The sequence below is a fragment of the Hippocampus zosterae genome, chromosome 18 (genome assembly GCF_025434085.1).
Source record: "Hippocampus zosterae strain Florida chromosome 18, ASM2543408v3, whole genome shotgun sequence".
Lineage (NCBI taxonomy): Eukaryota > Metazoa > Chordata > Actinopteri > Syngnathiformes > Syngnathidae > Hippocampus > Hippocampus zosterae.
The window spans coordinates 10,599,365-10,617,403 of NC_067468.1; the positions used below are offsets into that span (position 1 = coordinate 10,599,365).

Sequence of the window (18,039 nt, forward strand, 5' to 3'; positions counted from 1 at the left end):
TCTTCCGCTTCCTGCCAGACACCAAAGAGAATCCCGGGGAAACTCCAGCTCTGATTGGCTGGGAGGCGGAGGAAGCGTTGCCATGTATGTCTTCCGCTCTCTTTCGGCCACAGCTTCTTCAAATGGAACACCGTGATTGTGACTTTTAGGTTAAAAAGGGCCGTTCGAGAGCAGGTGGCTACACTTTCATCAACACGCCAAGCGTCATACATTGATGAAGTCGCCTGGTTATGGAGCTTTTTTTTTTTTCAGTTTCACTGCCAGCCGTTCATGCGCTTTTTCCCCCTCCTCCTGTTATTTCAGTCTTCAGCTGGTGGTGTTACGGAATGTCTCACTGGCTCAGTGCTTGCGGCTCACAAATGCCGTTGTAAAGCAGCTTTTGTAACACCCACCGCCCCAGATATACTTAAGAGATGGGAAGAGGAAATGAGCTGCTTCTGATTTTTGCATTTCTAGTGATGAGTGCATCCATTTTCCGATCCGCTTGATCCTCACGAGGGTCGCGGGGGGTGCTGGAGCCTATCCCAGCCGTCTTCGGGCAGTAGGCAGGGGACACCCTGAACCGGTTGCTAGCCAATCACAGTGCACACGCAGACGAACAACCATCCACGCTCACACTCACACCTAGGGACAATTTAGAGCGTCCAATCAGCCTGCCATGCATGTTTTTGGAATGTAAGAGGAAACCGGAGTACCCGCGGAAAAACCAACGTAGGCGAAGGAGAACATGCGAACTCCACACAGGAAGGCCGGAGCAGGAATCACACCTGGTGCCTCTGCACTATGTGGTCGACGCGCTAACCGCTGGTCCACTGGGCCAACCCTGCTAATTAGTTACTGTCATTAACGAACTAATTAATTAATTAACTCTTAATTGTTCATTTTTAAAAAAAATAATTTCCGCAAGTAAAAACCTCCCCTAATGAAGGACGGATGTCACTCATAAACATGATCTAGCTACTTAGCTAGCTAGCTATTTCTCTATTTATCGTATCCGTCCAATATTCATTTTTGGAATGTACTAATGTGTCTCCGTGAAGCTATTTGAGGACATGTCCTGGTGGTGCAGGTGTCTGTCTAGACTTGTGTGATTATTCTGTCTGGCCCCTAAAAAAAAAAAAAAAAAAAAACTGGACTGTGTGTTGTGAGTCGTGACTCGCCTTCTTCCTCCCCGTGTGCCTGTTGGAGCTCCGGAAGCGATGCTCCACAAGGAGCGAGAGGGCTGCAACATCCGCGAGCGGCAAACCAATCGGCCGCCACTCCGCGGCATCCCTCTCCGCTGTGGGACGGGCCAAGAGCGGGGAAGCTCTTGTCACGCTGCGTGGGCTGGTCGAGCGTGGAGTAGAAAAGGGAGCCGAAGCCGAGTCGCTATTTAGCAGTCGAAAGACAGCAAGCACCAAAGTCAACGCACAACCGGAGCGTTTTCAGCACCACTCACGAGTGGACAGCGACAGCGTCTAAAGCCCAGCGACTCTCACTCGACTTGAGCGGCTCCGTCATGGTTCTCATCTGGACACAGTTTGGAGTCAAGCACAAAAATGGCAACGTCAGGTGCAAAGTTCGGGTGATGCACAGGGGAGACAGCTCGGGGTCGGCTTCATCTTCGGTAAGTAGGACATGGTGTTTTTTTTTTCTTACTGAAATGAAACACACGGAATTTGCTGTCGCTTCGTTGGTTTGTTCTAAAAATGTCATTTTATGTTAAAAAAAACAACATTTTTGTCATATGATGGGTATGCTTGAATAATATATCACTGCCATTATAAATACATTTTGATCTAAAAATTGGACCTTTTAACGGCCCAGAAAAAAAATCATACATACAAATGTGTATTTTGAATGTCAATTTAATTTTGAAAATCGATACTTTAAAAAAGTATTAATATATGCTTAAAAATGGTGGCGTGTTTATTACTGCATGCATAAAAACTCGTGTCTAAGAATTATAACTAAGTAAGAAAAAAATAATGCATGAATACATAGAATGTGTTATGAATATATGAAAATGCTTATGTAAATATTTGAATTAAAGAACTGAGATAATATTGGGGAAATTGACCCTTGACCCATCGTTTTGGATACTTCTTGCTGGACATTGTTAAATAATGAATGCCAACTGTTCAGATATGGAGAGCTACTCATCAGTCACAAAATAAGGTCCATTGTGTCATGTCGTTCAAAGAAAAGAAGATATGAATGCTCGGTCGACGTGATCTCAATGCATGAGTAGAATTCATCCAATAGCTGTAGAGTAGCTCCGTTGTCAGGGAAGTCTGCAACCCCCCCACCCCACCACCACATCCTCCACCCATCCCGAGCATACCGCTCTGCACAAGCCTTTAAAATTCATAGCAGACAGAAAAGAAAAAACAGACACAAGCTGCAGCAGGGATGAAGAACCGAGTGATAGCACTTTTAAATGACCACATATGAGCAGTAGGTAATATGTCAAACCCCCCTCGTCCCTCCTTGCAGGAAGGCACCAAGTCAGAGCCGGACGCCGCCTGCCTGTCCATCAAGCCCAGTGCCGGAAAGGACTTCTACAAGGTTTTGGGCGTGGAGCCGGACTCCAACGAGGACGAGATCAAGAAGGCCTACCGCAAGTTGGCGCTCAAGTACCACCCGGACAAGAATAGCGACGCGGACGCCGAGGACCGCTTCAAGGAAATCGCCGAGGCCTACGAGGTCCTGACCGATACAGAGAAGAGGAACATCTATGACCAGTTTGGAGAGGAAGGTGAGCGTCAATTCATGAAATTCTCTGGTGACCAATCGGAAGAACTTTGCTCTTCGATCCCCAATGCAACTCTTCACAATTAGAAATGAAAAACTGAACGGTAAAGCCAACATCAATCTAATTCTCTGCCCGTCCGTCCACGCAGGTCTCAAGAGCGGCGCGTCAACGGCGGGCCAGACCAACGCCTTCCGCAAACATTTCCCCACCGACCCGCACGCCACCTTCTCCTCCTTCTTCCACGGCTCCGACCACTTCGACATCTTCTTCGGTCACGACGGCGACGACGACGACCTCTTCAACCCCTTCCGCCGCTTCCCCTTCAGCCACGTGGGCGGTTACTCCGGCCAGGAGGGCGGCGGCCTGAGGCGGGGCGGGCGGCGGCCGCGGGGCAAAGCGCTGGTGCGCGAGCTGCCGGTCAGCCTGGAGGACGTGATGCACGGCTGCACCAAGCACGTCAAGATCACCCGCAGCCGCCTCGGACCGGACGGCCGCAGCGTGTGGACCGAGGACAAAGTGCTGAACGTGGTGGTGAAGAAAGGCTGGAAAGCCGGCACCAAGATCACCTTCCCCCGGGAGGGCGACGAGATGCCCGACAGCACGCCGGCCGACGTCACTTTCATCCTCAGAGACGCCGAGCACCCGCAGTACAGGCGAGACGGCTCCAATCTCATCTACACGACCAGCATCACCCTCAAAGAGGTGAGATGACGTTCTGGCGCGCTACTATTAGCAACGGAGCCGCTTTAAGCACCTCGGTGCTGCAGCAGCTTACGCTTCCGGTGGATTTAACACATTGACACAAAATAATAAATACTAATACCGTCAAACCTCGGTTTTAGAACGTCTCTGTTTTCAACCAAATCAGTTTTCGACCCCATTTTCAAATTTTGAGTTTTTCATGATTATGACCGAAAAAACGGGAGCAAACTGAGCGCACTTGAATGCGCCACTTGACTCCTCTCGGCTTCCTTACACGAGGAAGTGACGCTTTTTCGTGTAGTGTTACATTTTAAGAGGACGATTAATTTTATTAAAGAGAGGGCATGGTTTCGGTTTTCGAACAGCCTTCTGGAACGGATCCCCCGTGGCCTCAATTATGTGTTACAAAACCTCGCGACGACGCCCACGCGACACTTCCTCCCGTTTATGCAATCGCTCAATGAGTGAAAAGACTTCAATCAGACACGGGAAGCATCGGCAAAGAATGGCAGCTCGTTCACTCGCCCCCGCCGAATCTCAGAGCTAAATTTAGCTTGCCGCTCTTTGTGATGCTGCTCAGGAAGAGGAGGCGGCGTTTTTTTTCACTCTCTTCATACGCGCCCACGCTTGGCAGATTAGCAGGGCAGCAGTCGCCGCAGAGACAGGCCTAGTGAGCTACTTCCTTGCGTAACTGGCTTTTTTGTACGACTGACACATTATTGCTTATGCAAGGTGACACCTTTGCAACAACTAGCTCCAATTTCCAAATGTCTAAGATGAGCAACTGACAAACCGCATTTTGTAAGTTTTGGTTATTCGGTAGTTCGGTCTTTGATGCATCTTGACGTTCTCCTTTCGTCCTCTTCCAGGCGCTTTGCGGCTGCACGGTCAATGTTCCCACGCTGGACAACCGCCTCATGCCCCTGCCATGCAGCGACGTGATCCGGCCCGGTGCCGTGCGGCGCCTCCGCGGCGAGGGCCTGCCCGTCGCCCGCAGCCCATCGCGGCGGGGCGACCTGGTGGTGGAGTTCCAGGTGCTCTTCCCCGACAGAATCCCACCGCAGTCGCGGGAAATCATCAAGCACAGCTTGGGCCAGTGCTAGCCTACTTCAGCGGCACAATTTAGCGGACTAACCCGCCTCCCGTGGAAAGGGGTGTTAAACACTCGTGTGGTATTCGACATCTCGTTTTAATACACAAACTTCTCGGGTTACCGATCATCAAACTTCAGCGCCGCTCTTGAGCTATCCAGTGGCTAGCCTTTTCCAATCCGTGGTGCTATACGACCAATCACAACCCCTCGTCGTGTTCCGTGCTGGAGGGCGCCATAAAACCTGACGAAAGTGCTCTTCGGTATCTGAGGACGTCCCCATTTCGCCTTTCTCTCCGATGAAAAGCTTATTCTTATCACATGTACTGTTATGACCGCAGTATGGTATTTGAGTCTGTACAGACTTAATAAAGGGTTGTAGGAATGGGCGGGGGATGGGGGGTGAACTAGTTGACTATAGTTATATATGGTGCTCATATGGGACTTTTGCATTGATTTTCTTACTGTGTACTTGTGTGCAAAGATCTCCTTTGTGTGCAAACAAACGCAACCGTTGTCTCTAACAGAGATTCATGTGTCAATTGTTCTATTGAATTGAAAGGTTGTCGATATAGAGTGTGTGAGGAGGACCTGGCAGCATGAAATGAATTAAACAGAATGCAAAACTTGACCCCTCTTGTCATGTTTGCTGAGATTATTGATGTATAAAGATGAAAATAACATTTTTTTCGATACATATTGTAGGAAAAGTGTCGGAAAATCAACCGACACAAATTGAGTCGATCATGAAATGATCTGGCAACCAAACGACAGTCGGAACCGCTGAGTGTAAAGTTTGGAGGAATCATGTCCACATGCGCCCCCTTGTGGACATTTTGCGCAACAGCAACGTGCGTCACTGAACATAATTGCCCGCAGCTGCCGCTCTGTAATGTTTCGTCTGTGGCGAACACGAGTGCAAATTCGAGTGGTGCGATCTTACGTTTCACATATGCCAACGAGTCTCACTTTTGCGGGAAAGATGCACAATAAACACAAAGCGTTTCATTGACACGACAAACCACGCACGGGCACACACACACACACACACCCAACGTGGATAGCCTCAATCGACAGCGGTTGGGGTTTCTTTTCATGTCCTTTGGGATGAAATGTCGCACCCAGGACAGAATACCCCACTCAGCTCCAATTTAAGCGAGAGTTACCCTGTGGCCAGCCTCACTCTGGTGGTTCTGCTGCTCATCCCCGCCGTGGTCGTGCTGCTCCTACTCAACTGTCTCTTCCTGGGCTACAAATTGATAGTCCTATTCAAGGCGAGGCCGCGGCCGCAGAACCGGGAGGACGCGGACGAGATCCTGCTGCTGGAGTCCATGCTGCAGCGGGCCCGGACGACGCCCGACGCGGAGGGATTCTCCACCCGGAGGCCGTACATGTCGCTGTCCGAGCCTGTCCTGCCCCAGCCCCCGGTCACTTCCTCCAGGGCGTCTTCGTCCGGGAAGGAGCACGGGATCTGGCTCCCGAGGGGGTCCTTGAGGGTGTCCAGCAGTATCCGGGCGGCGGGGGCGTCCTCTCGGTTGGCGAGACCCAGCGTGGCTGAGTGGTGTCACAGCGCGCCGGTGTTGCTTCAATCCAGCGAGTCGGAGGCCGACGACAGAGGCAACCTCGTGCCGCCAAACTCTCCCACGGTTAGTACAGGCTCCGCCGGAGAACAAAAGTCTGACTATTATTCCATTAAAGCAGCGGTTCTCAAATTTGGGGAGGACGGGTGCAATTCTGGTTTCAGAGGTTTCAAGGCACTGAGCTCCTGGCCGTGCAGGTAAAATGCATTTTAACGAAATGTTAGTCCAACATCATAACACTTTTTAGGAAACTGCGACGAAACCATAAACTCTAGGGGTGCGATCGTCCGGTAGCCCGCGAAGTGGTCCCAAGTGGTTCGCCGCGGGGTCCCGAGGGAAATGGATATTAAAAAAAAGATGTATGTCTGTATTATATGTAATATGTTTTTGTGTTAGTGCGCATTGCACCCTACGCGGTCTCTTAGTTATATTTTCACAAGAAAGTATAACGTATTACAAACGTATAACGTGTAACGTATGTACAGCACTTTGTATGCAGCGATGGCTGTTTGAAAGTGCTCTATAAATACTGTTGACTTGACTTGACAAAAATAAAATAATATAACAAAGCAGGTCACCTTTAACCTCCGGCGGCGCGTGACCTGTATCACCGGAAGTTGTTAGCCATTAGCAGTCAGCAGTCTACAATTGCAGTTTGCGATCACAAGTGTTGCCCTCTAACTTAAAAAAAAAGATTATCCTCACTCAAAGTCTTTTTTCATTGGCAATTGGCAAATGGGAATCGGAAGTGCCAGGAGAAAAACTTTAAAACGACACACGTGAGAGCTACGACAGTGACGTTTGTTGCATTGAAGACGCTGCCAAAGTGCGTCCCATGTCGCCGCGTCAGATTTCGACTAAGGTCGGCACTGATTCCTTTTTACAAACTCACAGGCTCTTCTATCGACTTTTATTTTCTGTTTCGTTCATCTTCACCACTTGTCTTTGAATGCTGAATCTCAACCTCTCCTATTTAGTGCGTTTACAAAGAAGCGGAATGTGAGGCCGGCATCCGTCGGTGTAGCACGTACGGGATGCTGACCGAGCTGAGCCCGGGCGAGCTCCACCCGTTGGACCAAACCCATGTGGAGTGCCCGTCCTACACCCACCCGCTATCGGAGGGCTCCTGCCCCAACACGTCGGCGCTCAGCTTCGGACTGGACAGCGACTTTGGTGCCAGTGCAGGTATGTTGTCACCACACAGGAGCTTCTTTTCGCGAAAACAATCCTCTAAATGCCTGTGAGTGTTGTTTACATGGGAGGGCAAATCAAAAATGTTGTTGACAATAAAATATATTATGTAGCACGACTAGTGTAAACATTGTATTTTAGTTAATATTGTGTTTCTGGGAATATGAATTAAGCAGCAAAATCCACTTAATTTTTATCCATCTGGGGGGGGGGGGGGGGTGCGGTCGGTTGATGTCGACTGAAAATGACATGACAGTTCCTAAGTGCTCAGCTTGTGAACGTTACATAACCGAATCCAGAAAGCATGCGAGCCTTGGTTGGTTGTTCTTGAGGCCCGCACTGTGGTTTCATTTTCACTCGAAAGCAAGTGGCAAAATGGACGCCCCCTGAGATGGATAAAAATGGGAGGCCTTAGCTGCTCAATTCACATTCCACAAAGGGAAAATGGATCAGAATGCCTTGCTTCGACTCTAGTGGAAGTGCGTAGCGTGCTTTATTGGAAATATTTTGATTTGACTTGCTGTTTAGAATATTCTGCCTGCATGTGTTGCTCCACCTTTTCCATTCAAATATTTGTTGCCTGAAGGTTTACCCAGCAACATCGATTCTATTGGTTAGCCCATCTATCGCATTCTGAATTCTTCGTTAGTTAGTATTAAGCTAAACGGGGAGGGGGGGGGACATTTGAACCCCCCCAAAATTCTTCATAAAATAAAATAAAAAGCAGATTTCCACAAAAACGGGGGTTGGCTCTTCTCCAAAATAAAAATAAAAACAAATATAAAATTTAGTAGCATGTATATCAGCTGAAAATGCATTTTAAAGGGCCCCAGCACTAATGACGCCTTAACTTTGGACAGATGCGAGGAACTTTTCTAAGTTGAGGATTAAATATCAGACCCAGCCAGTGCATGTCGAAATTCTATTTGCGTTACTCTTGATGCAAAAAAATGCCCTCCCCCCCCAAAAAAAACATCCGGCACCATTTTATGGGGCGTTGACCGAACGGCGAACCTGTAGAACAGCGCGTGTTGCGTTCAAGCTGTGTGAGAACATGCTCAAGTTGCCAAATTGTGTTCAAGGTGTGTCCTTGCGGATTTTATCGGCGGACAGCGACGGCTTGTCCAACGGCGTGCTGGCGTCAGCATTGGAGTGGGACTATTACGACCCGTGTTACGTCAACCAGAACCACGTGCCCAAACACAAACATCACCGGCCTGCCATGCACACCAAGCAGTACTGGGTGTAAACATAAGTCTTGTCTGATTTTTAAGTGTCTATTTATTGCTTATTTATTTTTGGAATTCTATTTAAAACTGTGGCGATTTTTGTAGGTTTGTTTGTCTCACTTCTCACATGGATTTATCTTTTCTTTTTGCAAATAGGCTTTTTGAACGCACCGAAACTGAATTTATTCTAATGTATATTTAACTTGCACCGTAGAAAAGATGATTATGTTCACTCGACGCGTGTCACGTCTTTAAATTCTGCCACATTCGCTCACAATTGCACCATGTTTACCGATATTGTTTGATTCACCAATAAATGTTGATTAAAAAAAAAATGCAGTCTGTAGTGTGAATAAAGATGTCATTTCTTGCTACTTTGAAAACATGTTATACCCAGTACTGCTTTAAAAATATCACCAGATTGACAAACTTCAGGTGGCCATAGTTGATAAAAATGAGGTTGAAACATATTTAATATTGTAAGCTACAGTAACTTAGTGCAGCGAAAACATTCACATTGGGCTTAGATGCGTTTGCATGGCACCCAAAATGTTTGAAAATGTTTCGAAAAGATTTTGCTGTACTTCAAATTGAACTCACCTGACTGTAACTGTACCACTTGTTTTGTTTTGCGCAACTAAGAAAAGACAAGTTGAACTTTTGCAGGAGTGGATCAGGAGAATCAGTAAAATTGCAATTGCAGGCTAATAATGCTTAAAATATTGAAAATGAACAGACAATTAGATCATGTGTGACCTATGAAATATTTCATCGTAAAAGGCTACAAGACGAGTTGTTTACACCTTCCGATTGAACGATTTGCATGCTTAGAAGCGGTCGGAATAATCAGGCCGTGCATTGGTTGGAATACTTTATTGTCTTGACTGTACAGTAGAGATCAAGTGTTCGTAGAAAGCACAGCTGACCGTGAGCGACAAGCAGACATAGAGCACATCTCAAAACGCGCAACGTCAAAAGGGGAGAATGTGTCGCCATAGGTTACTCAAAGCTGGAGAGGAAGTTGAGCACAACTTGCTTGAGTTTGGCATCCGAGGCCTCGGAAATTTGGCCGTCAGCCCTGCGAGAAAGAAAGGTCACAAGTAAGGAGCGTTATTGTCTTTGGAAAGGAAGAATTGTACAACTTTGCAGCATTTATTTTTTCAGGGGGGCTAATATTGTTCCTAAAATGGCGACTCTGCAAAAAAAAAAAAAATTGAAAACAAGTGTAAATGAATGCAATCCTTCCCTGATCCCGTGTCTGACAAACTACGTCTGCGCCGCGATCTGTCGCAAGGCAGAAAACGTCCTCGCGTCCGCGCAGTCATTCGAGGAGTTTATTTTGCCGCCTGGATCATGTGGAATTTGGCTTTCACATTCCTGACATTGGGGAGTCTCGTCTTTTTGGGTGTGGGGATGTTGTATTTCATCAGAAAACAGACGGAGGCGGGCGGATCAGCAGCTGATATCCAGATATGGGAGATGGCCACTCGCCGCTGGGAGACTCGAATTGGTGTTTGGAGTGGCAGCGGACGCACACGAACACACAACGGCTGCGCATGTTGTACCATGCTGTACCATGTTTAGTAAGGCGTTATGGGACGAAAAAAACGACCATTTATAGTAAGGCGTTTTTAGCCGGAAAAAAACGACAATGTTTAGTAAGGCGTTTTTAGCCGAAAAAACGACCATGTATAGTAAGGCGTTTTAAGCTGAAAAAAACAACCATGTATTCTAGTAAGGCGTTTTTTGCCGAAAAAAAACGACCATGTATCGTAAGGCGTTTTTAGCCGCAAAAAAAACCCGACCATGTATCGTAAGGCGTTTAGTCGCAAAAAAAAAAACGACCACGTGTACGAAGGTTTTATGAGCTGAAAAAAAAACAACCACGTATAGTAAGGCATTTTTAGCCGGAAAAAAAACGACCATGTATAGAAAGGTGTTTTGAGCTGAAAAAAACGACCATGTATTCTAGTAAGGCGTTTTTTGCCGAAAAAAAACGACCATGTATCGTAAGGCGTTTTTAGCCGCAAAAAAAACCCGACCATGTGTACGAAGGTTTTATGAGCTGAAAAAAAAAACAACCACGTATAGTAAGGCATTTTTTGCCGCAAAAAAAACAACCATGTATAGAAAGGTGTTTTGAGCTGAAAAAAAGACCATGTATAGTAAGGCATTTTTAATCGGAAAAAAAAAAACATTTATTGTAAGGTGTTTTTGGCCGAAAAAAACGACCATGTATAGAAAGGTGTTTTGAGCTGAAAAAAAACGACCATGTATAGTAAGGCGTTTCTAGTCGCAAAAAACGATTATGTAGAGTAAGGCGTTTTTGGCCGAGAAAAAAACGACCATGTATAGTAAGGCGTTTTTAGTCGCAAAAAACGACCATGTATAGTAAGGCGTTTTTGGCCGGGAAAAAAAACGACCATGTATAGTAAGGCGTTTTTGGCCGAGAAAAAAACGACCATGTAAGGCGTTTTTAGACGAAAAAAACGACCATATATAGTAAGGCGTTTTTGGCCGAAAAAACGACCATGTATAGTAAGACGTTTTTGACCGAGAAAAAACGACCATGTATAGTAAGGCGTTTTTGGCCGGAAAAAAACGACCATGTATATATAGTAAGGCGTTTTTAGCCGAAAAAACGACCATGTATAGCAAGACGTTTTTGACCGAGAAAAAACGACCATGTATAGTAAGGCGTTTTTGGCCGAGAAAAAAACGACCATGTATAGTAAGGCGTTTTTGACCGAAAAGAAAATGACCATGCATAGTAAGGCGTTTTTGGCCGAAAAAAAACGACCATGTATAGTAAGGCGTTTTTGACCGAAAAAAACGACCATGTATAGTAAGGCGTTTTTTGTCGCAAAAAACGACCATGTAAGGCGTTTTTAGCCGAAAAAACCGACCATGTATAGTAAGGCGTTTTTGACCGAAAAAAAAACGACCATGTATAGTAAGGCGTTTTTGGCCGAAAAAAACGACCATGCATAGTAAGGCGTTTTTGGTCGAAAAAAAACGACCATGTATAGTAAGGCGTTTTTGGCCGAGAAAAAAACGACCATGTATAGTAAGGCGTTTTTGGCCGAAAAAAAACGACCATGTATAGTAAGGCGTTTTTGACCGAAAAGAAAACGACCATGTATAGTAAGGCGTTTTTGGCCGAGAAAAAAACGACCATGTATAGTAAGGCGTTTTTGGCCGAAAAAAAAACGACCATGTATAGTAAGGCGTTTTTGACCGAAAAAAACGACCATGTATAGTAAGGCGTTTTTTGTCGCAAAAAACGACCATGTAAGGCGTTTTTAGCCGAAAAAACCGACCATGTATAGTAAGGCGTTTTTGACCGAAAAAAAAACGACCATGTATAGTAAGGCGTTTTTGGCCGAAAAAAACGACCATGCATAGTAAGGCGTTTTTGGTCGAAAAAAAACGACCATGTATAGTAAGGCGTTTTTGGCCGAGAAAAAAACGACCATGTATAGTAAGGCGTTTTTGGCCGAAAAAAAACGACCATGTATAGTAAGGCGTTTTTGACCGAAAAGAAAACGACCATGTATAGTAAGGCGTTTTTGGCCGAGAAAAAAACGACCATGTATAGTAAGGCGTTTTTGGCCGAAAAAAAACGACCATGTATAGTAAGGCGTTTTTGACCGAAAAGAAAACGACCATGTATAGTAAGGCGTTTTTTGTCGCAAAAAACGATTATGTAGATTAAGGCGTTTTTGGCCGAGAAAAAAACGACCATGTATAGTAAGGCGTTTTTGACCGAAAAAAACGACCATGTATAGTAAGGCGTTTTTTGTCGCAAAAAACGACCATGTAAGGCGTTTTTAGCCGAAAAAACCGACCATGTATAGTAAGGCGTTTTTGACCGAAAAAAAAACGACCATGTATAGTAAGGCGTTTTTGGCCGAAAAAAACGACCATGCATAGTAAGGCGTTTTTGGTCGAAAAAAAACGACCATGTATAGTAAGGCGTTTTTGGCCGAGAAAAAAACGACCATGTATAGTAAGGCGTTTTTGGCCGAAAAAAAACGACCATGTATAGTAAGGCGTTTTTGACCGAAAAGAAAACGACCATGTATAGTAAGGCGTTTTTGGCCGAGAAAAAAACGACCATGTATAGTAAGGCGTTTTTGGCCGAAAAAAAAACGACCATGTATAGTAAGGCGTTTTTGACCGAAAAAAACGACCATGTATAGTAAGGCGTTTTTTGTCGCAAAAAACGACCATGTAAGGCGTTTTTAGCCGAAAAAACCGACCATGTATAGTAAGGCGTTTTTGACCGAAAAAAAAACGACCATGTATAGTAAGGCGTTTTTGGCCGAAAAAAACGACCATGCATAGTAAGGCGTTTTTGGTCGAAAAAAAACGACCATGTATAGTAAGGCGTTTTTGGCCGAGAAAAAAACGACCATGTATAGTAAGGCGTTTTTGGCCGAAAAAAAACGACCATGTATAGTAAGGCGTTTTTGACCGAAAAGAAAACGACCATGTATAGTAAGGCGTTTTTGGCCGAGAAAAAAACGACCATGTATAGTAAGGCGTTTTTGGCCGAAAAAAAACGACCATGTATAGTAAGGCGTTTTTGACCGAAAAGAAAACGACCATGTATAGTAAGGCGTTTTTTGTCGCAAAAAACGATTATGTAGATTAAGGCGTTTTTGGCCGAGAAAAAAACGACCATGTATAGTAAGGCGTTTTTGGCCGAAAAAAAACCCGACCATGTATAGTAAGGCGTTTTTAGTCGCAAAAAACGACCATGTATAGTAAGGCGTTTTTGGCCGAAAAAAAACCCGACCATGTATAGTAAGGCGTTTTTAGTCGCAAAAAACTACCATGTATAGCAAGGCATTTTTGGCCGAAAAAAACGACCATGTATAGTAAGGCGTTTTTGGCCGGAAAAAAACGACCATGTATAGTAAGGTGTTTTTTGTCGCAAAAAAACGACCATGTATAGTAAGGCGTTTTTGGCCGAAAAAAACGACCATGTATAGTAAGGCTTTTTTGTCGCAAAAAACGACCATGTATAGTAAGGCGTTTTTGACCGGAAAAAAAAACGACCATGTATAGTAAGGCGTTTTTTGTCGCAAAAAACGACCATGTATAGTAAGGCGTTTTTGGCCGAAAAAAAACCCCGACCATGTATAGTAAGGCGTTTTTAGTCGCAAAAAACGACCATGTATAGTAAGGCGTTTTTGGCCGAAAAAAAACCCGACCATGTATAGTAAGGCGTTTTTAGTCGCAAAAAACTACCATGTATAGTAAGGCACGTTTTTAGTCGCAAAAAACGACCATGTATAGTAAGGCGTTTTTGGCCGGAAAAAAACGATCATGTATAGTAAGCGATTTTTAGCCGAAAAAAGCAACCATGTATAGTAAGGCGTTGGGTCGGTTTTTTTCAGCTAAAAACGCCGTCCTATACATGGTCGTTTTTTGGGGCTAAAAATGCCTTACTATACATGGTCGGTTTTTTTCGGGCTAAAAACGCCTTACTATACATGGTCGTATTTTTCGGCAAAAAAAATACCTTACTAACCGTAGTCGTTTTTTTCGGCTAAAAAAAAAAAGCCTTACTATACATGGTCTTTTTTGGGGGGGCTAAAAACGGCTTACTGTACATGGTCGTTTTTCTTCAGCTAAAAAACACCTTACTATACATGGTCGTTTTTTTCGAGCTAAAAACGCCTTAATACAGTATAGTAAGGCGTTTTTAGCACGAAAAAAACGACCATGTATACGCCGTTTTTTGCCCCACCAAAAAATTACTATGTATAACGAAGGCGTTTTTCGCTGAAAAAGTGTTCCATTAACCTGTTGTCTTCTCAGTGACTTTGTTGGTGGTGGTTGGCATTAAAGTGTCTATTGTCCAATTGTTAAAAATTAGACTAAATTATAATTTAAACACTGCAAAATGATATTTGATTCAGTCAGGTGATAAGTTCCTGAGGTGGGGATTTGAAAAGGAGCTCCTTTGGTTAATCAGGGCAGAAGGAAGCCTGTCAACCACAACGCTTGTCACGGTGGGGAGCAAACCTACTTAATGGCAGCCAGCAGGTCTTGGTGCTGACTCAGGATGTGCTGCAGGAAGGCCTTCTCAAACTTGGTGATCTTGCTGGGTTCCATTTTGTCCAGGTGTCCCCTCACGCCAGCGTAGATGACCGTGACCTGCTCTTCGATGGCCATTGGAGCTGCCGGAAGATGGGCGACCGTGTCTCAAAATCCCAAGGTCCGTATTTGCACCGTGACAGGTCACCACTTACAGTACTGGCCCTGCTTGAGGAGCTCTGTCAGACGCACGCCGCGGTTCAGCAGCTGCTGCGTGGCCGCGTCCAGGTCGGAGCCGAACTGGGCGAAGGCGGCCACCTCGCGGTACTGGGCCAACTCCAGCTTCATGGTGCCGGCCACCTGGAGGGAAAAAAAAATGCAACGAATTGGGTCGGTTCCTTTTGGTGGAGCGCTTCTGAAGAGACCCGACGAGCGCAACCGGACCTGCTTCATCGCCCTTGTCTGGGCCGCTGAGCCGACGCGCGACACCGACAGACCGACGTTGATGGCGGGACGGATACCCTTGTAGAACAGCTCCGTCTCCAAGAAGATCTGAAGGAGGAATCCAGAAATGACAAGTGTTACGTGTGCAGCATTGTTTGGGGAGCAATCGTGTAGCCTCCCAACAGCATCAGTTTGATTGACAGTATAATTTATCCCATAGTTTCGGAAATTCCCATTTCAGATTTAGCAAAAACACAACAAAAGGCGAATGGCGTTTCGTTGTTACCTGTCCGTCAGTGATGGAGATGACATTGGTGGGAATGTAGGCCGACACGTCGCCGGCCTGCGTCTCGATGACGGGCAGGGCGGTGAGGGAGCCGCCGCCAAAGTTGTCATTCATCTTGGCGGCCCTCTCCAGCAAGCGGGAATGCAGGTAGAACACATCGCCCGGGTAAGCCTCACGGCCGGGGGGCCGACGGAGCAGCAGGGACATTTGACGGTAGGCCACGGCCTGGTGGAGCAACACAAAGGGGTGGAGTCAAAATCGGGGAAACACGATACGGTAAAAACTCAAGTCAATTCATTATTCTCGATTCGATTTTTCCATGTCACAAAACAACTCAATTTCTGAGCAGCCCGCTGTGATGAAGGTTGAAGTAGCAGCTGAAACGGTCAGCCGACTAAGAGAACCTCACCTGCTTGGAGAGATCGTCGTAGATAATGAGGGCGTGCTTGCCGTTGTCCCGGAAGTACTCGCCCATGGAGCAGCCCGAGTACGGCGCCAAGTATTGCAGGGGGGCGGCGTCGGAGGCGGTGGCCGACACCACGATGGTGTACTTCATGGCGTCGGCGTCCGTCAGCCTCTTGACCAGCTGGGCCACGGTGGACCTCTTCTGGCCGATGGCCACGTAGATGCAGTAAAGCTTCTTCTTCTCATCGGTGCCCTCGTTGAAGCGCTTTTGGTTGATGATGGTGTCGATGGCGATGGCGGTTTTGCTGGGGAAAGGCATTCACAGACTTAAGTTCTCCGGTTCCGTCGAAAGATTAGCATTCTGTTGGGTTTTAAAAGCACTGGGAATCAATCGAGCACAAACTGACACGCCAAGCTCGTGAGGATACGCGGATTAGAAAAGGGATGGACGGATACAGTTGGCTGCCGAAATGTAGAAGGAGATGGTAAAAGTGGATCAAATTCATTTACTTCCTGTCTACATACATCGATGCGCAGTTTGTGTTCAAATATTCAGCGCGGAAACTAAATGTGTCTGCTAAATCCTTTTACCCGGTCTGCCTGTCGCCAATGATGAGCTCACGCTGCCCGCGGCCAATGGGCACCAGACTGTCCACAGCTTTGATGCCAGTCTGCATTGGCTCCCTCACAGAAATCCGCGGGATGATGCCAGGAGCCTTCAGGCCCACGCGCCTGCGAGTCTGAGAGCCAAGGGGTCCCTGAGACAGAACGGGTAACAAAAGTTAAGCTGGAAAGTCTTGACGACGGTGCGGCGGCGTTGTGGTTGTGGCTTGAGAACTTCAATCACCTTTCCGTCAATGGCATTTCCAAGGGCATCCACAACACGGCCCAGCAGCTCCTCTCCAACAGGCACGTCCACAATGGCGCCCGTCCTCTTGACAATGTCGCCCTCCTTGATTAGTTTGTCGTTACCGAAGACCACCACACCAACATTGTCGGGCTCCAAATTCAAAGACATTCCCTGAGAATGAACAGGAAAAAAGGTTACGTGACTTTTATACACAATGTTTTTTTTCCCCCATACAGAGAATAAGCAGCACATGCAAGAGCCAACCTTAAGTCCGGATGAGAACTCCACCATCTCCTCAGCCTGCACATTCCTGAGACCGTAGACTCGGGCAATACCATCACCGATGGACAACACGCGGCCGGTCTCTTCCAAATCAGCACTAATGTCTGCTCCCATGATTTTCTGTTCCAGGATGGAAGAAACCTCAGCAGTGCCTTTTTGATAAAGAAGGAATAAACGCTAGGTCTGAAATTCAATGATCACATCAGAGTGGGCACATTAATATAAAATACATTTATAAATACATAATTTGACAGTGACAAAAAGCACATTTTATTACACTTTCCCTTCAGTTAATGTCCACATAACAATTATTACATATTTTTGTTTCGTTTTTACCACAATTACCTGTTTTCTGCATCCATGGGCAGGTGGTGTGGAGGTTCTTGACTCCCACACATGCTGCAGCAACATTTTTGGACACCTTTACAACGCAACAAACAGTTAGTGTAGGCAAGATTCTGCATTCTCATCAACCAATTAGCATAACTGACATGCACATCATCCATTAGGACAAGCAAACTGCAACGAAAAGTGAGTTATCGCATGAAGAAGAGGGCCAGGATATTTTATGAGAAAGAGTTGCATTCGTTTGCCAGAGTGGGCTGACAAACAGAGCAGAGTTGGACAAACGTGACCTTCAGTGAAATATTCAGTGCCTACTGACACACAGCCAAAGTGTGCCCGTTGCCATTTTATTCACGCTGCAACACAAATATTAACGATGCGTCTTAAATAGATAAATGGATATTTTAAAGGCACTTGTCAGATGCGCACCGGGAGTATCGGCTAAGTGACAGGCCCGGTGTCCTCCGCATGCTAGCTAGCGCAATTCCGCCATGATTTCTCTTTCTAAAGGCCTCCTTTCCCACAACAAGGCGGAAAACAAAATCAATTGACGAGCGATGTGCTTACATAGCCGGCCCGGCGAGGTAGGGCGCGGACAAGAGCCGCTGCAACGCGTACTGACAGCATGTTGGAGTCTTGCGATGACCGTCCTGCTCCCTGAGCTGAGAGAGAAGGCTGGCAGACAGAGCAGGCAAAGGGAAGAAAGGTCACCATAACCCGGAAGTTATTCACAAGTGAAGCGGGTGATGGTTTTAATGTTTATTTTTAAATGTATTTTGTAATATATATCAGAAAAGTAGTGTATTTTATATACACCGTAGATATTTTGAAATATTTTGTAAAAATACATTTT

The 18,039-nt window shown here is 46.0% G+C and overlaps 3 protein-coding genes across 4 annotated transcripts; 2 read left to right on the top strand and 1 right to left on the bottom strand.

The window, feature by feature from the left end:
• The first annotated feature begins 942 nt into the window (after positions 1-942).
• LOC127591029 (dnaJ homolog subfamily B member 5-like) lies at positions 943-5,157 on the top strand. Its single transcript, XM_052050799.1, has 4 exons — positions 943-1,606; positions 2,476-2,737; positions 2,883-3,436; positions 4,306-5,157. The coding sequence occupies exons 1-4, from the start codon at positions 1,499-1,501 to the stop codon at positions 4,537-4,539; spliced, it is 1,158 nt and encodes a 385-aa protein (XP_051906759.1). The 5' UTR covers positions 943-1,498; the 3' UTR covers positions 4,540-5,157.
• A 143-nt stretch (positions 5,158-5,300) lies between these two features.
• Positions 5,301-10,250, top strand: hwa (huluwa). 2 transcript variants are annotated; one of them, XM_052050842.1, is made up of 3 exons: positions 5,301-6,172; positions 7,084-7,291; positions 9,957-10,250. In XM_052050842.1, the coding sequence occupies exons 1-3, from the start codon at positions 5,639-5,641 to the stop codon at positions 10,145-10,147; spliced, it is 933 nt and encodes a 310-aa protein (XP_051906802.1). In that variant the 5' UTR covers positions 5,301-5,638; the 3' UTR covers positions 10,148-10,250. The 2 variants fall into 2 exon arrangements, with proteins under 2 accessions (XP_051906802.1, XP_051906803.1); XM_052050843.1 differs by lacking the exon at positions 9,957-10,250 and adding an exon at positions 8,380-8,915.
• On the bottom strand, positions 9,385-17,915 carry atp5fa1 (ATP synthase F1 subunit alpha). Its single transcript, XM_052050682.1, has 11 exons — positions 17,754-17,915; positions 17,187-17,262; positions 16,824-16,993; positions 16,557-16,730; positions 16,301-16,467; positions 15,714-16,014; positions 15,305-15,529; positions 15,019-15,126; positions 14,790-14,934; positions 14,567-14,717; positions 9,385-9,604 (listed from the first exon to the last, which is right to left on the bottom strand). Exons 1-11 carry the CDS (start codon positions 17,898-17,900, stop codon positions 9,526-9,528), a joined length of 1,743 nt encoding a protein of 580 aa, XP_051906642.1. The 5' UTR covers positions 17,901-17,915; the 3' UTR covers positions 9,385-9,525.
• Between the last annotated feature and the right edge of the window lie 124 nt (positions 17,916-18,039).